The sequence below is a fragment of the Neolamprologus brichardi genome, chromosome 18, assembly GCF_056152115.1.
Source record: "Neolamprologus brichardi isolate AB-2024 chromosome 18, ASM5615211v1, whole genome shotgun sequence".
NCBI lineage: Eukaryota > Metazoa > Chordata > Actinopteri > Cichliformes > Cichlidae > Neolamprologus > Neolamprologus brichardi.
Window position 1 is genome coordinate 14,376,167 of NC_142121.1, and position 26,435 is coordinate 14,402,601.

Below are 26,435 nucleotides of genomic sequence, written 5' to 3' on the forward strand. Positions count from 1 at the left end.
TGTTTAATAAAGTAAAATACATCAGGTAAATGTGAGTGCACGGCGTCTTATTTTCAGTTAGTTATTTATACCTCTTACCAGCAGCAGAGCACTTTATTTTCAGTTGTTTAAGTGAACTTTGAAAAACTGTGAAGTTTATGTCTTATTTTATTTTTTTACAGATTGAATTCAATAATTAGAAACCTGTAGCAACTCTAAACTTGGACTAGAAGCAAATGACTTCATAATACATCAGCTGGCATTGACACTTGAACATTAAAGGCATTTTTAAGTAGGTAAATCAAACTTTAACCATTGTCAAATAAATATGCTAAAACTGTTTGACTAAGAAGTCGTAGGAACGGACTTTTCTTGGCAGTACCTCGAGGCTGATCCTTCATAAAAACAGTGGCATCTGTCAATCTGTCAGTCTGATTCCTCAGGTCTTTCCCAAAAAAAAAAAAAAAAAAAAAAAAAAAGCAGCTACATTCTTTATGGCCAAAAAGGTCATGATACTCTCAGTACTCTTACATTTGAGGAAAACGTCTCATCCAGTCAGACATCACTTTGAGCCGTCTGCTCTGCTTGACCATCCCACAGGCCTTTCGACCTATATCAGTTTGGCTAGAGGAGCTAAATCAATCATAAAAACAAGGAGAGCTGCCAAAGCTTCTTTCACACCCCAACACTGCAGCACTCACTGCCATGTTTAGGCTATTTTGACATGGTTTCAGAAATGCCACGGAAATCAAGAGGGACAATATCCAAATGCTGCAGGGCTTGTAGCTGTCAGGAGTTTAAGCATGAGAAGATCAACAAACGAAGAGAGACAGAGCATTAAAAAAAATAAAAAGACAGGAGATGAAACATTTAACAACACTAAAATCAAAAACTAATGAAACGTCTTCATGACTCATCTATGCCGAATACAATAACAACCAGAGAAGTTTCATTTTATGTGACATTAGTCACATCACGTACGTTATCACAACAATTCCAACACCAGGTTCAGTCACGTTTACATCAATTGCTGCCAATTCAAAATAGAAAGAGAATATCCATCTGATAGAATTTCACTGTACCACTACTATGACAAATTAAAAAGCAATACACACAAAACAACAACCAGGCAATGTAAGATTAGTGTGGGAGAGCGAGAATGAACAGAGGATGGATCATTTGAAGGTGGGGGAGGTGCTACATCTCAACAAAAAGCTGCTGGCTTCAGGGTTGCTGAGGGAGCAGGTCTTAAAGGATAGTTCTTAAAAATCAAATATGCAAAATTTTCCATCTGGCTGGCATGCTTGGACTAGACCGTTTTTGGTGCATCTTCCATAGTTCTGATGATAATGCCTGTAGAGAGGTGTTGCTTGAGGTGATTGAAATACACAAAAATAAATAAATAAAAATCACATTTGAAACCCAGCAGCAATGGTGCTTTCTGGAAACAATGACCTTTTCTGTGAGCAGTTTCATGAAGAAATATCTTTTTGAAAAATGGTGTTCATACCTCCAGTGGAGTTCCCTATAGCCTATATGACACTAAATAGCTGCATCTGTAGCAAAGCATCTGATTTTCTCAAATAACTAAATAAATAACTAACTCTGCAAATCTTTAGCCAATCCAGAAGGTTCTTAAACAAGGTTTCCATAGCTGGGTATCAAACAGGGCTGGTAGCCAGAAACATACCAACATATTTAAGCACCATGAAAGACATTCACCCTGGAAGTGAATTTAAAAGAAAAAAAAAAAATCCTATTATATGTATACATGAAGGCTGGAACATATTTAAAACGAATACTGAAAGCATGACACAAACATCAGTGTTGCAGTAGAAATTTATGATCAGGACATGTTAGCCGAATCTCACCTGTGGTAAATATGATTTTTGATCAGTCATATTTCTTTCTAAAGTATGCTGAACCATGCTCAGGAAGTTGACAAAAGAACAGAACAGTACATTCGAAGGACTCTAAAACCCACTGATTTTCACCCATAGACAGTGTTGGGAAGGTTACTTTTAAAATGTATTCCATTACAGAATACAGAATACGTGCCCCAAAATGTATTCTGTAACGTATTCCGTTACGTTACTCAATGAGAGTAACGTATTCTGAATACTTTGGATTACTTAATATATTATCATGCTGTTTACAACTACATGAATGTACTATTTCTGTGATTTATTACTGTTACTGAAGGTCCGCGGCTCCGAACCGTAGTAAAGGGACCTCTGGCTAATACGGTGGGTTCTGTGTCGGGCTAGCTATACTTTGTTGTCTGGGTCAACTTTGCTAGCGAGAGACAGAGCGAGGCGTTGAAAGGCTGCTCCAACTGAACTTATTGTTTCGGAGGAAAACACGAACACGGTGTACAGTCGAGTCTTAATAGCTTACTCACAACTGGGCTCGTCAGGCACTCTTCTTGGCTGCAGTGGTTATTATTATATTTACATGCTTACAGCTCCCGTTTTTGCTCGATGACAGCTCGTACTTTTCCTTTTTCTCCCTCCCTCGCTCACAGACACATAACGTGTATGGCAGTCCATTCTCCCTGCAGCACGGACTACACTGCCTATGATGCTACATTCTTTAGAGCTATACCGGTAGCATTCTGCCTATTAGCTTAGCACAACAACAACAAAAAGGCCTCTCTCACCCAGGAAACAGCAGAGAGAGAGAGGGTCACCCTGTAACCATGGCAACCGTAACGCTGCCACCTGGAACAACAGAACGTAGCTGTCAAACAAAACCCAAACAGTCCTGACCCGCCACAATATGAAACAGGGAAGTACCGCCGTGTAATCCATTTATTTCAACAAAGTAACTGTATTCTAAATACCACCTTTTTAAACGGTAACTGTAACGGAATACAGTTACTCATATTTTGTATTTTAAATATGTAACGGCGGTACATGTATTCCGTTACTCCCCAACACTGCCCATAGGACATATGGGTGAAAATCAGTGGGTTTAAGAGGAGGAGTTCTTGTTCTTGAATGTAACTTGATGTCATTTGTAAGTGAAGTGATTAAAGCCTGATAGGGCCAGTAACAATGTGGCTGATATGCATCCCTAAAAAAAAGGTACAGAACTTGGAGATGATGGTGATGCTGACTTTTTGTAGCTATAACTGTATATTCATGAAATTTAGAGAAGGATAAGAGAATAGGTTTTACATCTCTGTTTGTTTGTGTATAACACTTAAGAAATGATCCTTTATTAATGATTTTGTTGCCTCAGATGGAGATTGGAAGAAAACCAGGGAGTTATTTAACATCTGTGAATATTTAAACTAACCAGGAAGCTTTTAATTTAACCTTGTGTACCCCGCTTCCATATGGCAGGAGGAATCTGAGAAAGTACACTTGTGATTATACAAAATATGGTCAGCAAACGTTGCACTGGATATTACTCCAACACCCAGATGTTTAGGCAGGAAACCGACAAGCAATTTTACACATGACCATCTGTAGTGCTGACCCGACACTACAGTAAAAAAGAAAAAGAGGAAAAGAAAATCTGTGCAGGCTTGAAAGCCTCTGAATTTGCCTCTCCAGCAATTAAAGCTGTTCTTACTCCAAACATGGATCCTGCAAGGAAACGAACACTGGAATCTTCTAACTCTGCCACTTGGGATAAACCACATGCATACAAATAAAAAAAACAAAAAACAAACAATGCACAAAGCGCTAACTTACCCGACAGATTGAGTGAGTTTGCAAACTTCCTAAACTTCGAAATGACAAATCTGAATATGATGATAACATATTCAGAGAAACATTTGCTCCTTGAAAGGAAAAGATGAACATTCGGCAGCATTTCCGAAAATGTGCGTGCATAAATGTATTATCCATCCTGTGCATAAAATTTACAAGCTGTGCCTCGTTTTGACATTCACAAGCTTAATTTTCTAATGATTAAGGTGAGAAGTTGCAAAGTAAGCGGTAAATTTACTACTGAAGCAATTTTGCGGATTGTGCCTCGGGCTTCAGCGCTTAATGAATTAGATGTGTGAAACTTTTCAAGAGGCATCTTCCATTTCACACACACTTTTCATTAACCTGTAGTTCATTCATTATTACAGTGGGTGTGGAGCAAAGTAGCAGCCACAGATATAATTGTGGTATCGAGGTTGTAGGGCTGTGGCTAATTACTGACTGAGAACACAACATAGGCGCTTCAGACATCAGTCTGATGGAACAAACCACAATGGCTTGTGACAAGAGCCGTCTTCCCTGAAATTTCAGGAGAAGACATGATAGCACAGCAATTCATGACTCATAACTGAATCACATCATCTCCATAGCATGGAAGATGACAGAGGGACACAGAAATAAGTCAACAAGTTTTCCATTGCTCGACTGAGAGACCAGATCTGACAGCAAACGGCTAAAACGGGAAGAATGTTTTACAACAAGTCAAAATTAAGCAGTATTTTAATCACCGTGTTCGTTGTGGTTATGCTGGTGCCGCGACACAGCGGTTAACACTCGCATGCATGAAGTGACCTGGCTGTGGGCCACAGAGCTTTTATGGTCTTATTTGAGTTAAGCTGTTTACTCAAGCCTTTGATACTCTGCAACTGGGTCTTGTCATCAGCACGGTGTTTCCATAAACCTGCAGTGCCTGTCCACAAACTGAAGAGTTTATAGCACTATGTATGTAGTCAGTAATGTAAAGAAGATCATCTCAAGTGAGTAACATCTTGGCTCCATGGCTCAAACTGCTTAAAAATGCCTTGCTAAACTACAAAAATCTACTCCATCTAGTCCCAATTCCAAAATTCACAAAACACAATGATCTGCTGCCAAAGTTGCCCAAAGGTCCAGTATCACTTAAGATGACAATAATGCTATATAGAGCTATTTAAAACTACGTTTCTTAGTACCTCTGTGTTGACAACATATGGACCTGTAGGGAATTATACACAGGGGACTCCAAATATCACGTTATTTTATTATGACTTCGTAATGTTTATTACAGTAATAACTATTTAATTACATGTATACTGTCCTGAATGAATATAACTTTGTTTTTGGAAAACAAAGCAAGCATGTGATCAAAAACCTTTCACTGGATATTTATTAGAAAACTTTTAAATGAATGAAATAAAAAAAAAATGCTACAAATGTACTGTCCACAAAAGTAAAAAGAAAATTAATTAATTTTACTCAGAATTATGTCAAGTTTATTCAAATGGGGTTCAATAGGGCCAGTAACAAAAAGCTGCACTTTGCATTTAATTTCACTGCATCACAAACTTCTCAAGTATGTTTTAAAAGACCAAAGAAGACAAAGTGAATATACTGAAAATAAAATACTCTTGCTTTAAAAGTAAACACTGTCCAGGGAGTGAACTGCCCTGATGGAGGTTTGTGCTCTTGGAGCACTTCTTGTTTTTGTCTGCTTTTTTTTTTCCTTTTTTTATTCAAACGGGCACATATCTATGCAGCTGGGGAACGCTTAAAATATAAAAATATCCAAGCAAAATCCAAGAAAAAGAAACAAAAACATGTTTGCTTATTCATATCCTACATTACCCATTTGCAGACAAACACGATGACATTTCCACTTGACCAGGTTAGGAAGATAATATAGAGTTAAATTAAGTCATTAGGTAGAATATACTTTTTATACCTAAAACAAACAAACAAAAACAGCACAAAGAAATAATGCAAGGGACTCAATAGTCTTCAGCAGGGTACAGAACAAAAGACCCAAGTGTCAGTGTGATACAGTAAAACAATCATTTTTCCAGCCTCATTCTGTCCAATCTGTGCTCAAGGAGTCCTTAAATTGTATTCAATTCTTCCTAGCCCTCTATTTTAAAAAACTAAATTCAAAAACATGAAGAGAGCTTATCCTGCAGCTCAGAGGAAGCCGTCTGTCACCTGGCCTCCCTTATCTTCTGGCCAACACAATGTCTGACTCATTTCGGTTCTGCAACTCCACATTTGGAGCTTGTGAAAAGCACTTTCTACGAGACGTCCGCAGCAGCATATTTCCTCACAATCAAAGCTTCACAAAAGAAAGAAAAGGAGAACGCAGACGCTGTAGAGTTATCCTCATGAATCTCTGGCAAGGTTTTTTTTTTTTTTCCCTCCCCTTTATCATCCTGTTGACAGCTTGTCTGATTCCTATAAAACCCATCCTACACGCGTGTCTGTCTTTCATTGAATTGGCTGGAGATATCTTCTCTACTGGCTGACCTTGAGAAACTGTTTTGAGCAAATTTCACAAATTTCAAGAGTGAAGCATTCAAGTTTAGGCAAATATTTTTAAACATGAGAGATACGTAGAAAAGCGGTAATAAGAATAGAAGATGGCTCAAACTCTCCATCTGTCTTTCTCTGACAAACCCCTCTGCAAAGCCCACCAGCCCCCAAAGAAGTAGAGCTAAACTCCAAGGATGACTAGTTTATTTTCTCTCTGCCATTTTTATCTCTCTGTTCACATGCTGTTCGGTGTCCATTTATCCGTGGTGAGGGCTTCTCCTTGGCAGGAACGATCACTTTCAACAACAGTCCCCGCGAATCAGAGCGACGTGTCACATCATTCCAGTGACAACTAACGACTACCAATGTATCTGGGCAGGCTGCCAGTGCGCTGGGCTAAGAACAGCCGGGGGGGTGGGGGGGGTGGGGTGGCTTGGCGGAGAAGATGGCGGAAGTCGGGGGGGGGGGCTGCACGCTCCAAGGAGACAGAGGTTTAGCTCGCTGGTGGCAGCATCAAAACCTCACATCGCATCCCTTCCGTCAACAAAAGTCCCTTACACGTCATGTGTCGAGAGATTAAATCAATCTGCTTTGAGAGGGCGACTCTGATACTGTATGTCTGGAGGCTGGCTGAGACAGGAGTCAGAGAGTCCAATAACCCAACCTAACAGGGGGGAGGGGGAGGCAACAGAGACACGGGGGTCATCTGATTCATCAAACTTTCAAACCCGCTTTTCTTCTGCTCATTTGTGTCATCAAGGTCAAAGCGGTCACCAAAAGTTGTACTTTGCACATACATTCTTTGGCATTAGGATTAAGTGTAAAACACACTATTCCCATAAATAAACACTAATTGGTAGCTAATTTTCTTAGTTCTAGCCTGGCTGATTCATTGCCTCTGGGCTAGTATGAATTATTCATCCAAGTGGCAAAACAGCTTTATGTAGAAACCTACAAGGCACTGCATTCATTATGCTATCATGCAGAGCAATTCCAGGCACTGACGGCTAGTATTAGAATAATATGCATATTGGATATATTTTCTTTTTTTTTTCCAGGGGCATTGGCAGGCAGTAATAGTGCTTCCGTTGGCAGGGACAGAGAGGAATGCAACGCCCCTCATGGCTGACAAACCCTCCTTGTTTTGACAGAATTGAGCGAGGAGAGGATGAGTGTTTCAGCTCTGCCCTCGTGGAGAGCGGATTAAGCTGTGTGGCCGTGCTGCCTGGTGGCGCAGCGAGCCGGTACGGGTATGTTATCATGTCAATCCTCCGTCCCATGACACCACAGATCTGCACTGGCCCCACGACTCCAAAAGCAGCACCTGGCCTGGCCGCCGGGAACTCATCAGGCTCAGTGTCCTTTCCTTTGGGAGCAAGGCTGCATCACATTTTTTGCAGAATCCAAAGTCTGGCCTACTGCACAAGAAGGACAATTCAAAGACATATATACTGTGAGGCCAGAGGCTTCATTCGTGCTTTGGAATAGTACTCTTTATCTGCTATCATCTGTAGACTTTGCATGTCTTTCCTTATACAAAGTTTAAAACGACAGCAGCAGAGCTGGGGTGATGACTTGGACGAGAGATGGCAAAACGCAAATGTCAGATCAAAGCAACGCGAGACTGTTAAATGGCATCAGGCGCCTGGCCGGGGTATCAGTCTTTGCAAGTGTTTCCTGTCTCCGCAGATCTGTCTCTGTACCGGAGATGCCTTGCCTCGAGAGGCACACGTAATGTCCTCGGGCCAAAGAAACAGCAAGCGTGAGGAAAAGCATGCAAGGAACATGGGTGGTTTTCCTCTGCTATGTTGCTGGAAGTTTCACCCCAAGTATTTGTTTTTTTGTTTCTGAAAATTTCATTTCAGGTTTCAGATCACTTGTGCTTGTGAAACTTCTGCTACCTGAAAAATGTTAAGATTTTGTTACCAAAATCAGGTCCCACTGGCTCATGGTTTTTTTTTTAAAGCAGAAAAAAAGCAAACTATGCAGCTCCACCCTTCAGTATTATGGAAGAAGTACAAAATGTGGGATTACTGTTGTGCCTGGTATCATTTAAGACATCTCTGGTAAATTTGTCATTGTTTTGTTGGCACCAAAAATCACTTGTTCAGCACAAGCACACCAAGCAAGAACAAAATGATTTGTCTAATAGAGGGCGCGTTTGGAGGAATTTGCTGTTTTTCAAGTGTTCTCCTCATTACTACTGATACCGAGTGCGAGACTGTGTGCTGCCAAACATTAGTGAGCATTAACATCATTCCTGCCCACTGGGCTGGAATTCAGCCCATCTCTGGACCCAAACTGGGAGAAATGTTTTACAAGACATTCATTTTAAAAGAACCACACAATCTAAGGACAGTTCAGGTGATTGTTTCTATCTTTTAACAAAATATGCTGTCAAACTATTAACCTAAGACTGTGCTTGGTATATTGTGTGTTTGAGTGACTGCTTATATCCAAGGATAGTGTTCTTAAGTTTGTGTGATGCCAAAAGTTGAATGAAAATGGACATTACAGCCAAGAAAAAAAGATTCCTGGTAAAAATCGAGCCTGCAAGACAGCTGCTGCTGCCGACTTTCTCCTGTGAGAGTAATAGTGTAGATATATTAAAGATGTTAAGCAAATCACTACATATTCCCAAGTAAATTGAAAAGATGTTTAAAAACTTATTAACTGGCAAAGGATAATATCCCTCCTGGAATTAGGGATTGACAGAATTGGAGCAACTCGGGTGAAACATTAATTAAGCGAAGGGTTTTAAATGTTTCACCACTGCAGCCAACGGATTGCCTGGCATCCAGTCAAACACCATCGTGTGGGGCCTCATTGCAGACCTAATGCAAACAGAACATATTTCATACTGTGGACTTCGACTAAACTATTCAGTCAACTCATTCGTTACTCCGAGGGCAAATCTTGAAGAGCCGTGAGAGAAAGTCACACATTGGTACCGCGCAACAGTAATGAAAAATTGCGATGGAATCTAGATAAGAGTGATATCATAAATCCAGAGGCACAAACCAAAGGTGAATTTTACAGAGTAAATGTCAGCTCCTCCCACAAGAGGATAAGCCTCTGTAAGTGCTCCATAGTGCACGTGTGTGTGTGCGCGCTAGTATTAGTATGAGATAAGGTGCACACATCAGAGGGCGTCCTATTTAATTTCTGAATATAGTACCTCTTTACAAGTGTGTAAGATGAACTTCCACCTCACCAAGCTACTTATAACGATTAAAATGAAATTTCAAAAATTGTCTTCTTCCCCAATTCTAGATAATGGTCCAATGAGCACACAAAAACAATGTGACCCCCTCTGCTGACCCTCTTTGTGGCAGGGAAATTGCCTCTAATGACATGCTGTAGCAGAGACACATTAAAAAGATTTCTCTTACAGTGTTGCCAATTGACACATCCTCAGAAAGATTTTCCACATGCAATAAATATGGCAACCCACTGTACCAGAGTGTAGAACGGAGAGGATAAAAAAAAAAAAAAGAAAAATCAATTTTAGCCTAAAGGAATAATCTTGCATCACTCACTCTGAAACACAATGTACTACCTTGATGTGACATGACAACTATACATGATTTTGAATTGAATCTGGAGGAAATAACCTAATTTCACAGGATGGAAGTGCTCTTAAAAGATATGCATTGCCCGGGTTGCAGCGGTACACTTGGGCATATGAAATTAGGAGGCCAGCCGTCAAAGTAACACTTTAATTATCTTGGAGAAAATGAAATGCGCGTGAATGCATTGAAGAAAAATTAATAAGACCAATCCTAATCTATCTTTTCTGAGTCAGGTGCTCCTGGAAAAGCTGGACAATCTTTGGGGATTTCTTCAATTAAAATTGTGGCACTAAAGCTCAGACCTGGTTATTATAAGCCTCACCCCACCTTCGTTTCATCTTCCAGCCAAAACCACATATTTTTCTGTTGTCACTACAGAGGCAGTCACTAATTACAACTCATACATAATCTTTTATGCTAATGTTTTTTGCCTTCTTTGATCTCCCCCCTGTGGTTGAAGACAGCCAGATCATAGACTTGGGCTAAGTTTGTCACTTGAGTCAGAAGGAGAGAAGTGAAGTGGAAGGAAACCTGATTTGTTGTGATGCTTGTCAGCCCATGAGCGCAGGGGGATGTTTGATCAGGTCATTACATGTAGAGTCTAAAACAACACGGTCAGCCCTTCCAGAGCTTTAATCACAATCTTTTAGGAAAAATAAGCCTAGCCTCAGATGTGCACCAGGGAAGATAAAGGATAGACTGGAATTTAAACACCTATTAGTTTTAGGATTAATCTTTCGTAAGCTGGAATGAAATTGCTTCTGTACCTAGTTCTTTAACTTAATGGACTGCTGGCGATATGTTAAAGTAAGCCATTCTTCTTAATGAACTTTTAGATGGCTTATATAATTCTGAGTTTCGATGACAAATAATGATTTGTGCAAGACATAAATGAAGCAAGTACCAACCATCAGTATTGGTATGAGACCAACTGAGTAATACAATGCACACTGTACCTCATTTCCTTTCGCACCAACATAACATTAGAGCAGGCCCCTGTGGTCTTTCCTGAGATATAAACACTGCTGGAGGCATGACAGATAGAAACCGGCTGTACAATACTCCTCCTACCAACAGAGAAAGGTCAGCTCTGACACTCTGCTAGGAGCCCTCAAGCTCTTGTGGACATTGGGGAGCCAAACTGGCTCTCTGCAAGGAAGCCAGGTCAGACAGTCAGCCCAGAGCAAGACAGGAAGCACTACAGACAACCCCTGGCACTATTATCCAGCCCATGGTTAAAGGGTGGCCTAATCCAGATTTTGGGAAGAAATAAAGTAATTCTACACCACACATACATTTACTTGCCTCTTCTGTCCATTTGTGCAGATATTTGCATTTCTTTTGAGACGTGTCTAAAAATGTAGTTCATTTGAAAGCAGTGTGTAAAATAATCACTGCACTGTTTCTGCAAAGACATGTTACTGCTCATTTTTCTTCAGTGCTGCGAGCATGCCACATTAGGTTTCACTTAATCTCTAAACAGATCTATCATTATGCAGAATATGTAGGCAAGATAAAAGTTCTTGGGCTCTGAAAGATTTCTGGTTTCTGTCTGTATTTCCTCTTGTATTCAAATACCATTAATCAGATCAGGCTTTGGTTGCATGCAGGTAAAGTGGTCAACAAAACAGCGATTGCATTTGCTAAAATGAAGTCTTATAAACAATGGAAAGAGCTGAAAATGTTCTGCTTTTTAAAATTTACTTAATGTAGAAAAAAAAAAAGGAACTGTCCAAGGTGTATCATGCCTCTTGGTGTATGTCAGCTAGGATACTCCTGTACTACCATCGCCCTTAAGATTCTGGGAGGTTTATGTTTTCTTACATTTTTGTGGTGGAAGAATTCTCAAGAGATCTACATAGAAAAGAAAAGAAAAATAAAAGAGCTTCTGCATGGTTGCATACTGAATCCGATGTGTGAAAATATTTCATTGCATAGATTGCTTCTTGCTGAAATTTTGCTTTAGTAGTCAATGTGCTAACAAGCAGTAGCTAAACGGACTTACGGTACTTATACCTTGAACATTTAAAGTGCTTTCTACTGTGTCTTATTCACCTAATCATACAGTGCTTTTATCTATGCCTAAGCGCTTTGTCCAACATTCACATGCACAGTCACACTCTGATGGATGCATCAGGGGCAACTCTGGGTTCAGCATCTTGCCCAAGGATATTTCGGCACGTGCAATGAAGGAGCTCAGGATTGATCCCCGATGCGCTGTACCACCTGAACCACAGCCGCCCCACACCGAATGGATACCACTAAGGCTAATAATAAAGCTAAAATAGATTTTAACATTTAAAACAAACAGACAGACAAACAAAAAACAACAACACTGAAGAGTAATAAAGTCTTCCTGACTCAGTAATTTATGCTTACAGAATCAGTTTAGGTTGATCATATTCATGATAAAGCACCACAAACAAAAAGGGACTATGGTTCATTCCTGCCAAACTTCTTCTGAAATAACAGCCATAGTGAAAGACTTGACAAGGTATAATGAAAAGAAGATTGAAAAAGAATAACTCTGCCGAGTTGAAAATGTAGTTACCAGGTTACCAGAGCCATCTCTGGTCAGAAAGGAGGTTTGCATTTGCAGGATTTTGATCAGGAGAGTGTCAGTGTCCTCTCCTCCTGTGTGTTCTACAAATGAACATGACAGGCTTAATTCAGTAGTGTGAGGGCCAGACTGTCCTCTCCTCTCATCCCTCCAGTCTGGTTACTGCCTTTCTCATTCCCTCACGCCACAGTGTCACCAATTAGCCAAGGCCTAGGTTTCATTAAGGCACTGGCGTTGCTGCCTGCCGCCTTCTGTAACACCCTGATAATAAGCCTGAGATGGGTCTGCTACCTGACACACAGGGACAAGGAGGAAAAACATAGCACACACACGTACGGCACAAAGGCACAAAATACCAACCCTGCCATGCACTAGACTGTGTGTCGTCGTGAGCAGCCACAGACTCACACGCTGTAAACACAGTCTAAGTGTTATACGCACAAACGCCTACATGCATGCATACTTGGATGTGGAAGATCTGTCAACCTCTGAATGCCTTTTGTTCAGACGGTTACAGAAATGAAGGCTGAATGATGAAATGTAGAATGATAGGCAGACTGAAAAATTTAGAGGGCTGATCTCAAACCAAAGTCAAGACAGCTTCAGAACACCATTGCAAGACACAGAAGCCAACAAGGGGAAAAATAAAAAAAATAAATATTTAACGTTTAAGTTCATCAACAGCAGCCTATTGTGTGCATTTAAGGGGAGCTGACAATTAAAACGGTGCCAATAGCTGCAGTTTTTGCAAGAATTCCTAAATGCAAGAATGTAACAATAAAAAGCAACATTTTTCTCAGGTTTCAAATTCGTGATTGATTTTGGGAAAAAGACTCTCACCATTAGATTCTGCTGTTTCAAAGATTGTGATGGCGTGGCATTAATCTTGATGACAACTCAGAGTGCTAACAGGGAACATGTGACCAGCTACCAAAAGCTTTAAAATGGATCGTGTGGTGATGTGACTTTGTTAAAATGTTCAGTTCAATCAGGGGCCATCTAACCAGAGACTTGGTAGATATCATCATTTTTTTCTTTCATTCATTATTTTTCTGTTAATACAAAAAAGAAAAAAAGGATTGACATTTGTACACCTCAAACTCATTATGGTTCTCAGTATTTCTCAGAGTCCACACAACAGTCACTGTACACTTCTCTATATTTCTTCTGTAGCTTTCCAGGCTACACATTGCTAGTTTGGCAGTTTGGAGAAAGCTCAGCTGGGGTGACGCCAGGTTGAAGTTTCCCCCCAGGGAAAGGAACCTGGTGGGTTGAAGGTGGAAGATTTTCAGATACACAGGTGCTGTTGAATATTAGTCTCACAGCAAGAAGTCTGAGCTCATGGGAGTGAATTATTCATCCTCACAACCCAGACTTTGCACTTCTACCTTACCAGGCCACCGTTTGATGCCGCTGCAACTTCCCAGTGACTAAATAAGGCTGTGGAGCTGCTCCAGAAATGAGACGCACTGGCCTGTCCAATGGAGGCATAGGTGTCACATAAAAAATTCACTGACATCGACATTTAATTCTGCTCACGTTCATTTGGTCCACTCTTTTCTCTAAGGGCACTATTGCGTATGCAGTGGCATCCGGTCCATGTCAGTATGAAGTTGGATAAAGTAGATATACTACAAGAAAATTATTTGGACATTCTACCGTTTCTCACCACAGACAATAAATTATTTAACCAAGTCATAAAGCTGACAGTTCCTTGACCACTAGTCAAGGACATGAGCAGCTTGGATTGAATGCAAGATCTGCTGATCTGCTTTTGGGAGTTTCACAAGCTGATCATGGCTCACAAAACAGTAAGAAACATAGTGAGCTCTGCTAATTAACTGTAGCAGAATACAAGTTCATGTAAACTGATTTTAATTTTTCCTCATGCAAACATGGGGACTACATTTGCCTAGTGACGGTAAGACACCAAAGCCTGTTGCTGGACTTTAGTCAACAGGCTAAAGCAAATTGCAGGGAAAACTCAATTTACAAGTAAACCACAAACTTGGGATAGAAATCATAAACTGGTTTCTTTTAAGAACAGACACCAGTTTGTCTAGTTCGTTGCAAACCAAAAATTTGAGAACTGCAAAACATTGGAGATAAAGTTGTAGCAGCACAGTTTTGTACGTCTAGTACACTCACGGGTATTCTCTTCTTCTCCGTTTCACACTTCATACTCAGCATGCTAAACAATTGGACCAACAAGCAGAATCACTAATGGCATTTGTATTAACCTCCTAAGACCCGAACTCTTCCACGGCATGCATTTTTAATTTCTCTTTGATATTTGGGCTGATTGGGACCTGATGAATGTAAAAATAAAGAATTAGCAGATTTATTTATTTTTACCTAATTTTTGTTTCTAAGAAAAATGAAAGCCACATATGAGGATATTCGTTTAAAATTTCGATAGAACAGTAGCAGTATCATGTCCTCGTAAGTGGATATCAGGCCCTTGTAGAGCAAAATTGAGTATTTTGGTCTAAATAACCCAAAATGTGATGTCCACGTATGTGGACGCCAGGTCCTAGGAGGTTAATAAAATCTTACGGAATACTTCGAAAACCATAATCGTGACTATTTACAGTATGATATATATTATTTTTAATATCAGGGTTGAATAACAAAGATTGTCTTTTTTTTCAAAACTAGCAGAGCAGTTTACTTACAGTGCATTCCCAATTGGAAAAATACACAAGATGGTTCATCCCAGGTAGGAAGTGGTTTTTAATGTTATGTGATAATATTGTGCAGCTTCCTTAGAGTTACAAGGTTAAGTTACTTTAGCTACATTAAGAAGTTATTTTATTCTTTTACTTAGAGTGTTGTGTCACTAGATATAAATCTGCGTCATAACCACTGTACCACAATGCCACCACTGCTGTCACCTGATTTCAGCAGATTCACAATCAGAATTTTTTTTAAGTATTTTTATTCATCTTTAGGCATGAAAAAAAGATCTTTGAACTTCTTTTTTTCTTTTCTTTTTTTAAACATGTACTTTTCAAATAGTTTTTTTTTTGTTTTTTATATGTCCCCTTAGGTGGACAACATACATTCTGACTTATGAATTTGACGAACGAATAAATAATATACACTGTGTGTTGTGTTTATGTGCAAGTTTGAATAGCTGTCCACTGTAGTGACCGCTATGCGTGAAAGGGTTAAAAAAAAAAAAATGCTCTGTATCATGTTTCTATATGATCAATAATGTAATCATTACAAATTTTCTAGAAATGCAATGATAATTTGAAGCTATTACCCCCAATAACTAAACTGGTACATGCTAACAAATAGGTAGCAACTTACCAAGAACTTGTAGGATAAAACAGTCAAAACTAAAAATAGACCTACCTGCATTATAAATTACAGATATCAAAGTTTAATATGCAATGAAACTTCTTTTTATTTGTTGTTATGTATTATAGCTCGAATATGGCTACCCATCTGTAGCTAGCTAGCTAGGATGTAGCCAACCTATAAAAAACAAAAAAAATATACAAATTTTTAATATGCCTACACACAAGAAAGTAACGATGTAGTTCAAACAAACCTAAAGGGTAATAGAACAGGTTGAGCTATTTTTGCTACCCCTTCCCCATCCAAAATCTTTCTTTGTGAAATTTCTCTACAAGCGATGTTCAAAACCATCTCCCATTGTGAATATTGTTCCTTTCAGAGATCTGGAAATGGCAAGAGAAATCCTCACATAGCCTTGGGATTTGCTCAAAGTCTTAGTAGAGAAGGGAAAAGATACAATTTTTGGTAAATGTTAGTTTCCTCAGTGGGCATAATATATTCACGCAACAGACAAATATTCACACTGTGTTTCTTTTGGTTGTATCGCTTGAAGCTGTAATGTACAGAAATCTACAGTAAAATCCTAAACTGAACAATTAAAATCATTTCACTTTAATATGATGGTTTCTTAACATTATAATAAACATGTCCCCCTAATTATTTTCTAAGTCTAGTGCTATTCATGACACCGAGACAGTCGGATTGATGATAACGTTGCTGAAAAACCAACTCAAGCTTGAGGCTTTCCGCATTAATTATTACTCCTTCTTTTGCTCCAGTACCAGTAAGTCTCCGAGACGTTGCACTCACTGAATTTATCCTCCCGGCCGGCAGCGTACTATCATTACAATCAACTTGTCAGATTTTCACCGGTTTGTTTATTCAGATGTGCATTATTCCAAAAACATGTGTTTTCAACTTTGTTTCCGTTTGCAATGCGAAGCTTCCCCCACACTTCTAATGACTCCGGTGCCCTGTAATTTCTTTAGCGTGGCAAACTCTGATTACAGGGTGGGAGTCAAGCTTCGAGCCAAGCATCATCTTTTCCAGTTATTGTTTTGTGTTTGCTCCGTCTTTAACACGGGCCCTGCAGCTGTGTGTCTCAATAGTCGTGTCGATGAAGCAGTATTTAACACCAAAATGACTTAGTACAACAGTTTGCTGCAGTGCAGCCATGGGCTACTGATTTCCGGTGAATTATTTGCTAAGGCATGTCGGCATATTAAACAAGGAAAGTGCAAGAAATGTAGCTGTCATCAGTCACGCTGCCCTTAACCAAGCCGTCCCGAGAACATAATTAATACACTTCACTCACATCAGATTTTTACATTGGAGGTTTGCCCCTTGCTTAAAAACAAAAATTGCAGCTGACAGTACAGGAAAAAAATGAAAAACACTACGAGGATATCTGATAATTCCAGTTCCACAAAGCTCAGGGGCATACAGGGGTCATTCACACAACCATCCTCATTTCCTGATGTTTGAGTAAGAGACAGCGGTACATCTTTTCCAGCTGTTTATTCTCACTCATTCTTTGCTCTTTTGAAGCCACAGACAATCCCCCCCACCACCACCACCACCACCACCAACCCCCTCTGGCCCTGACAGCTCCAGTGTGACCACCCTGCGTGGTGTAGAGCATACAGTAATGCCATTAAACTTTCCCCTGGGGAATCGGTCAAGCGAAGACTTGAGCTTCAGGCCAATACAAAAGAGACCCATTTGAAAAGGAGCCAAGCCCAGCCTGAGGAGGTCAGAGGGTTGTTTACAGAACAACAGTCTCTTATCAGCTGTACGCTTCCCTGAGGAGTCTCCACCGCAAACAGATAACAGCCTCCAAATAGGCGCCAGAGTGTGACCGATAGGAGTATAATCAGGTACATTCTGCTTTGGGAGGAAGAAGTGGAGGATAAGGGTGGATAATAGTGTACTTGACTGTTAGTGGTGCGATGATATGCTAGAGGGGTGTCTCTGCAAGTAGGTAAATAGAAGTTTAATTTCGCTACATGTCTCCCTTCAGAACCCCATAAAAATATATGCAGTGTGGTTTTTTTCTTATTTTTTTCTCCACAAGCTAATACCCGTATTCAACCGTAGCCTACCAACAAGGCCAAATTTATCCTCGGGGATCGCTTCATTATTGAACAGTTAAATGGTCAATAGGCTGAGCCAAGGCAGCTTTTAGCACAAGGGCAAATAGACATTGTAAAAGCCAATGCAAATAACTGGCACTCAAACAAGGCCTAATGCATTAATGACTGCATGACGTGCGCTAATGTGATAGCAACAGATTCAGACTGACAGTAATGGAGAATTTTGCCCCTGGTTATACTCATAAGGCCCAGACGGGGACTGGAGGAGGAGGAGGGATATACACCTGCCTACTGCCTGAGCCTTGACAGAATCCTAATAAATAAAAGGAGACAAGGTGAAACAGCAGTAGCAGCATCCCGTCCTCCTCCCACTGCCATCACCTACACTACCACCACGCGTGCGAGCAGCGGCAGCCTACACAGACAGCTTTTTGGCATGAAACGGAGTCTCCTCCAAGTTAGCAAGAGCACTTGCCCCACGAAGGAGGCAACTTGAGTTATTCATGAAATTACAGAAGAAACTTTGCACATTCTCCACGACGTGACTGCAGCAGCAAAGCAGGAGCGGCGGGCGCTTTATCTGGCAGATGTGAAATTAGGCTTCAGGCTTTGGGTCAAGGCCGCATGCTCACCTGAGCCAAATATCAAAGCGAGCGCTATCAGAATCAATTTCAATTCACATAATAACCCCCGGGTTATAGGCGACAATGCTGATTGAACAGCGGATTTTGAAGATAGGTGAAGGATGAGCCCGGGTTGAGGTCAATTCAATTTGAGCGTAGAACCGCTTGCGCCCGACTGCCAGTCATTTGTCACAGACAGACGGGAATCTCACAACACGAGGAGCCAACTTTCTGTTTTGAAGATAATGAGTAAAAGTGAGCTGACGGCCTGTGTGTGCGTGCAGAGAAAAAAGGCCTAATGATCAATTGAGCAGCCACACTGTAATGTCCTGATTTAAAATGCTTCTCCTACTCCTCCCTCATTCCCCTCCTTCATCCCGTCACCATTAATAACAATTGAGACCCTTGGAGCATTAATTAGTGAAGATTTCCAGAGTGCCTGGATTCTCCGAGCCACCTACAACGAATGCAGACTTGTGTAAACATGATCCGCTGCATAGTAAGTTGTTGTTTTTCCTGCAAGGATTTTCTTTTCTTTAAAGACATGGTGATGAGATCACAGAATTGTTCGAGCATCCCTAACACACAAACACACTCTCTCTCACAAATACTCGCCCCTCTGCCTCTCACTCTCTCTTCATTAGGCAGCCCCTGTGTTGGCCTGTGTGCGATTCATTAGCTTTTATCCTCTTCATTTGAAGAAGGAGCTGTGTATAATTAGAGCATCTCTGTTTGTCCGGCATCCTTCACACAGTTACATCTCAAGGCATTATCATTCCGCTGCAGAGCTCCCAGATAACATAGCCACATCAGTCGCCTCGAGAATGAACTTCAAACTATTAGTGCCTCTCAAGAATGTAAATAAAATCACTTGCAAATCAACAGCTAATCATTGAGTGTGGAGTGGTACTCCAGGGATATGATGAACCATATTGGTAGACTTTGCGATCCAAGATTTTAAACCATTTCTTTTGACTCAAAGGGCTCATTCCCATACTTACAGTGCAGTGTTTGTTGTTGTGCTGGCTGCATACTCCAATGGTTTAACCTCAAACTCTGTTTTTTTTCAGTATGCATCCAGCTTTAATTGGGGCTTTGCCCTTCTTTCAAAATGAATATGATCATATCTATCATAGTCTTTTTGGTGCACAGTCATTCAGTGTTCAGACAATGCAGATCCTAAACATACAGCGAAAGCTCCAAGAAAGCTTTTTATGGTTAACAGTGGTATTTTCTGACGAGACACTTAGTCATCCAGCCACCTCACTGAAAACCAACCTGAAGCCAAAACCCACCCACAACATGCTAGAAGTGAATTTAACTGCAATTCAGAAAAAGACAAAACAAAACAAAAAAAACCACCACCAAGTGTCTGCTGACATTCGGGGTCTTTGCTTGGAAAGCATTTTACGCCAATTGAAATATGATGCCAGAAAAAGCAGAGATGCCTGTCAGGAATTATGTTCAGTCTTTACAAGCTCTCCATTAGGGCAGAAAAAGGTATCAAACAGATCCATTACATCTGGTACAAAACAGAATATTGACAATATACAAGAAACAGATTTTTTCAGGAGGATTTTAAGGATTCGTTGAATCTTTGCTACAGGCAACTTCAAATAAGCCCTCTACTCTGCATTTGGAGGATTTAGTATGACATCACTTTTTTTTTTAAGTGCATGTTAACTTATGCTGTTATGACTAATGCACCAAGTGCACCAAATGAGATGAGGACGCCCAAATTGGAGTGCTGTTCTTTGCTCCCTATTCCTAATACTCTCCTCTGCATGTCTTAGGGTGCCTAAATTGGTGTGCATGTGAAACTGTGAAATTTATCATAGCTGTATTTACTTATGCCTAAACTTCCGCTGAGAGTCACAAAGTTCAAAATCACATTATGTCTAATGGCCTGAAGTATGTTGCCAGTAAAGTTAAAATGTCACCTTTCTAACCCTACTTAACACTCCCAACCTGTACCCAAACTCATTTTAGTTTCAAGATGATTTTCTTTTTACTTAACCAGGAAATGTCTTGAGGTTAAAATCGCATTTTCGAGAGAGACCTTACCAAGAAAGTACACCAAACAACAATGATAAAATCCTATAACACAAATATACAAGATATAAAAAAAAAAAACAAAGCAAGTCTGAGTCAACAAGTAACATAATACAGAGTCCAGCTTATGAATAGCAGTTGCACTCTTCAGTTACACGATAAGAGCTCTGAACTCTCTCAGGGAGACCAAAACAAAAACCCAAATGCACAATGACGTGCACCTTTAGTGTACTCTGAAGGTTAGTCTACCAAGTTCAGAAAGAAGCCTCGGTACCCTAAAGAGATGCCATTTAAATGGGAACAAGTCATAGCAGCTGTTTGTAAGTGTTAAGAGTTCGCACAGGTCAGAAGGGAGCCAACTCCTTTTGGTTTTCGTACGTAACAACATACTGGTGCTACCGTCTCCTCTGGCTTAATGAAGGCCAAGAAACCAGATTATAAAGTGTGCAGTGCTGCATACTAGAAACATAAAGAACTGTGACACACAGAGTCTAGACAACAAAGTGTCGAAGAGGCAGTACGCATGTAAATAACGCCACCATAATCAACAACACATAGATTTCCTCATGCATGAGGAAGTATCTGCAATTCAGTTTCCACAGCAGTCACTGCACTTGCACCCCCAGTTAGGTTCACCCTTGGCTATCCGTGCACCGCTATGCATTATCAATGTGTGATGTTAAACACAAGTCGGGAAGTACTTTGTAATGAAATGCTGTTTACTTTTTCAGTGCGCTGACGTCTCCTCCTTCAGACACTGATTTTCTAGCATGCCTTCTGGCAACTTCCACAGAACAGAGGCTGAATAAGCAAAGCTGAATAATGTGTCAAACTCTGTGCCCTTTCTTCACTTCAGTATTTTGTTATTCTGATAATAGGTCTAATGAGAGTGGCAAGTATTGCATAACCTCCTGTGTACTGCTCACTCCAGGTTTGGCTCTAAAGTCTAGAAATTCTTCTGAGTCCCTGACATTAGACCTTCGCCTTTCTTGCTAATGCATCAGATGGGTTTTGTGCAAGTGTGGGGTTTTTTTTGTTTTGTTTTGTTTTTCTTTTACACAGTAGTTGGGCTTGATTACTGCATTCTGGTGAGATATGCTGATGTCTATAGCCAAGTAATCTGTGGAGAAAAGAAGACATCAGTAGAAGTTTTGGGGGGTTACATTTCTTTTTAAGAATAGAACTATTGAATTTTGAATGACTAGCAGCGCAGCAGGATACTACGTAAATAAGGTACTTAAATTCTATACAAAAAACAAAAAAGTATGTTCTATCTAGCAGGAAAAAAAACCCTGAGCATTACTGTCAATCCAGTCACTTTAAATGGTGGTCTAAGAATAGTGTCTATATGGCAGCTCTAATATGTGCAATTCTTAAAGTTTTGTTTTTAAAGTGACACATCCTCCCCAATGTCTACCAGCCATGATCAGTCATAAGACAGCTCTGCTGACAAACTCAGCAGACCCTTTTCTGGGAAGTCACACATGTACCCACATTGTTTGAACAGCTTCAGTAAATCCATGTGTTTCTACCGCCTTCATTATCATCATAATAAAAGTGTCTGAAAAGCAAAGTTACAGAAGAATGTAGACACCTCACTTTCTGCTTTGTACTATCATCAATCACCACGCAGCTTTTTTTCCCTCCCCCTTCTCTCTCGCCTCCTCCAACACTGGTTGAAGCCATCAAATAAAAATAAATAATTTTTTTTTTTTAAAAATCACATGCATATTTAATTTCATTCTCCACTGGCTCACACAAAAGAAACTGCCATCCTTCAGGACACCTTTCGGAAAAGTCTCTATTAAATCTGAGTCAGCTGGAAGAGGGGAGGGGGAGAAGAAGAAACACTTCATGAGTGAAAAACTATCTAAATTATTGCCAGACTTCAAATGAAGTGCTGTTTATCTTCTCAAGCAGCCAATGTGTTGTTTTACTCCTTAGTCACAGCTTGGATGGCAATCAGGATCGGTCAACCAGGACGCTATCAGCAGCAGTCACTCTGCGGTGACAAACTACAGCTTTACTCTCCAGGCATAGACATTATTCTCAACACACGGCTCACCCCTATCACAAAACAAGGCAGGTTTTATGGCTGCTGGAAAAGGTGGTAAACATAACAAAGCGCACAGCTCTCTGGAATTTAATGTGCTTGGTCCAGAGACAGAGTATAGATATCAAAGGCCAGGCCTTCTGGAAAAAAAGCAAAAAAAAAAAGCTGTCCTCATAATGTAGAAAACAAAAGCACTGGCCATACCCAACAAGTGATTTATAGTGTTGTTTTTTTGCTTTCTCTCTGAACCTAGAGCATCCGGTGGGCATTGTGAATGCAACAAGGAGGGAGTAGAAGAAAAGAGCAGTTCATCTCTACCTCTGCTGCTGAGAGCAGATGTGCAGGTGCACAAGGAAGGAAGGAAGGAGGTGAAAATGATACAGCAGAATTCTGATTATAGATTTTGTTTTGAAATGCTTAAATTAAAAGACTTCCAAAGGGCCGCTCTCTGTGATCAAATTGAGGCTGTAGGTGCTGATACTGTGCACTGAAGTCGACCGGTGCTCTGGTTACCTCAGTGATCTAATTATCACACGAGCTGTTATCGCATACTCCCCATAACAAATGCCTCCCGCCTCATCTTCAGGCTCATATTTAGCCTCTACCTCTCCATCCGTGTGTGGCTAATCCGTCACCAAGCCACAGAGAGTAAAATACATCCAATTGATTTCTTCCTGGTTTACATATTTACACACACACTCATGCAATTAGGAGCACATTTATCGATGGTTTCAGCACCACTGGGAGACCTGCAGTGCAGCCCACTCCAATAAATCTGCCATTTGTGAGGTTGCCAGCGGGCAAGACTGATAAACCTGACAGAAAAATGGACTGGGAATACTTTGAGCTTCAGGGTAAGCAAGTTCCCAGTCACTAAAATTAACCCACTGCGCTGGTCTTGCTTGATAAAAGCTATTTGTTTATCATGAAATACCTAATAAGACTTTGAATTCTCTGAGTAGATCCACGTCTCCAGTTTAGAGAAAAAAGCTGCACACAAATACACACATACACAAAATTGACCAAATAAAATAAATCAGTAGCTATTTGACTGCAAAGTTGTTTTCTTCCATCAAAGTGCTTACACAAACAGTTGTATATCTGAATCCTGATCCATCTGACTTGTTGTCCTCCACTCTTGAGCAGCTTAACGTCATCATCTGGGTATCATATTATATATGTACCATGCTGCCCCCTACAGGCTCTCTGAAAAATGTGTTGTGTGTTGAATCTGCTGAAGTCCAGCATCCAAATATAACTGAAACCACACATCACACAACTTCAGCACACTCACCGATTCAGAGTCAGAACAGTATATACAATCAAAGACATTCAAAGATACAAATCAGACTGTTCCATTTATTTATGAGATTTTTCAAATGCGGCTCTAATTGCAGTGCCAGCATGGAACACTCGCACACTGGACATTCATTGTCCATTCATTGATTGGCATGAATATGGGCTAATGGGCCTTTTCCCGCATAGATAATGCCATTGTGCAGACAGCAAAAATGACCCCTGCTGAGGCTAATTTAGTCTCTGCATGTTAAGTCCCCTTGGGCAACCTATGGTCATTATATTGAAGGTGAAAGACTGCCACATCATTTCAGTAATTCCAATAAATCACATAACTATCTGGTACTAATGCCTGAACTCTTTTTTCCCCCTACACAAAGCTTTGAATAGACTTATTGCAGTTGACATTAGCTTAAGAACTGAATGAATGGGATTAATTTGAGGTGGTGTGCAGTTTTTGTACCTATGTGGAAGCTGGAATCACAAACCGCTCAGACAGTAAAATAGTAAATCCGTCAGAATTCAAGATGAACTCCAAATTAAAAAAAATATTTTTAAACAAACAAACAAACACTTTGCACTTAAAAAAAGACCGCGTGCAAATGAAAGAGTTCTTAATAACTTAAACCGTTCGTTTCTGCAGCGCATGTCGTTTAGAAAGGAGACGTGTGGCGCGCACAGACAGTGCTGTTAAGTGCAGATCATTTCCTTTAGCGTGTAGGAAAGCAAATGAACGCACAGAAAACGTGACAAAACTCTCTATATGACCTGCAGTAGAGGTGTATGGACTTTGACGCTATGCACAGAAGTTTAATTGCGCGTATAGGCTGCAAACCGCTAAATGAGCTTGGCAAGAAAGGGCGCTTTACGCACAAACTGTTACCCACAGTAAGTCTTTTGGATACGAAACCGCACATTGTACTGAGTGTGACTTATGTCTAGATGGACACTTTGGCATTTTAATTGAAGTTCACATTAAACTGACGGTCAAACGACCACAGAAGGTCTCGTTTAGCTTAACGCTTTGCCGTACCAACAGCGCAAGGTGACACTTGTAGTGCGCGAATCCCTTTGAGGTTAATCACGTTAGACAACAACTTCTCAAGCTCGAGTTAAACACAAACACTGAACTCCTTTAACTTGTGGTTTAGTAAATTCTCCCACCGAATGCAGCAGAGTGGCTCCGTGGCGCACCGGCTCATTGCGCACACAAGCACCGGGGATGGTGAGAACAACTACTGCTTCTATAGAAGTGTTTCCGCTATAAACGGTGACGTTCTGTTTATTGTACAAAAACGGAGTTTGGATAACACGGAGTATTTGTGTGCTAAGCTCACTTGTCTGATATAATGCCACCCTCATATAGCATTACTTCCAAGCTCAAGCTTATCCTCGATTTAAAATCGTAAAGACACACAACAGGCTTCAAACTGCAACTAAACTATGACACAAAATAGTGGTTGAACTCATTTTACCCGCATATCAGTTCTACTTCGTGCCCCGGCTGTGGCACAATTAAAGACCAAGCATGTGTTCGGCACCTGAAAAACATCTCCAGGTAATCGTCCTTACCTTTAAAAACTTCCCCTCGAGCGGACAACAGCAGGGTTAATGCAGCAAACAAGCAATTGATAACTTTATCCATGTCGACACCGCCGTCGTCGCGTTAACCCCCAGCCGAGGGGTTAACTGGCAACTCTTCTTTCTTTACTGGAACTTGAATCCTACACCTATACTTTAAGGAGTGGGGAATCTAAAGTCCCTTCGCGTGCTCTTGGCGGAGTGAGTGGAGGCTGTCGCCGACACGGCTGCTCCTTGCCGGCTTGCTCCACACTTGAAGGAGGAATGTGTGAGTGAGTCCTGATTCCTGAATTACGCCTGGATTGAGTGGTCCGGCAGCTCCAGGAGAGCAGCGGCTGTGTGCGCGCTGTCTGGCCAGTAGAGGGCACGTGTGAGTGAGAGGACAGACGAGGATGTCCCCTCCTCTCACCTCCGACTGTGCCTCTTATTGGTTTATTTGGAACAGCTGCGAAGACTGAATTTAGTTTAGTGTGATACTTTGGGGTAGTTAGACCGTCACCATGTTAATACTGGCCTGATTTTCTAATTGTTTTTTTAATTACTTATTCAAGATAATAGACGGACTGATGGATAAATACGTTATATTTAATAAACAGCTAAATACTGACACGATAAGACCTTTGTCAAAAACTAACCTTGAACATTTTATAAGCAGAATATTGGAAACAAAGTCATATGTCACATATGCCACACCGTTTTCCCACAGAAATGTGTATGGAATATATTAAATCAGTCAGTTATCAGATATAATGAAGTTACCCTATAATTATAACTTCTAATTAGGCCTCTTGTGGCTAGGATGTTATAACAGAATGCCCTTCTATCTGTGATCTGTAAGAAAGACTGTTGCATTCCTGTGATTTAAAGCCATTTTTATGGAGAATGTTCATAAAATTAGACACGCAGTAAAGTTGGTGAAGCAGTGTCTTTAAGCCAAAAAACGAGTAAAATAAGTGGAAGTGAGTCATAAAATAATTCACTTCCACCCAGCACTCCTTTTTTAAAGTTCTTTGACATTTGAACGTCTCTATTTCCAGAACAACTAGGCAAATGTCATTTGCTGATGAACGTCATGATATGATTAAACTCTTCATAAGTGTAG

At 40.5% G+C, this 26,435-nt stretch overlaps 1 protein-coding gene across 4 annotated transcripts in view; it reads right to left on the bottom strand.

The window, feature by feature from the left end:
- LOC102799796 (receptor-type tyrosine-protein phosphatase mu) overlaps positions 1-25,625 on the bottom strand; it is a 166,061-nt gene extending 140,436 nt beyond the window's left edge. For all 4 annotated transcript variants that reach the window (XM_087831285.1, XM_087831287.1, XM_087831286.1 and 1 more), the window contains exon 1: positions 25,325-25,625. In XM_087831285.1, coding sequence (XP_087687411.1) covers positions 25,325-25,397 — 73 coding nt within the window. In that variant the 5' untranslated portion in view covers positions 25,398-25,625. The remainder of the gene's footprint in view (positions 1-25,324) is intronic.
- Positions 25,626-26,435: the final 810 nt, after the last annotated feature.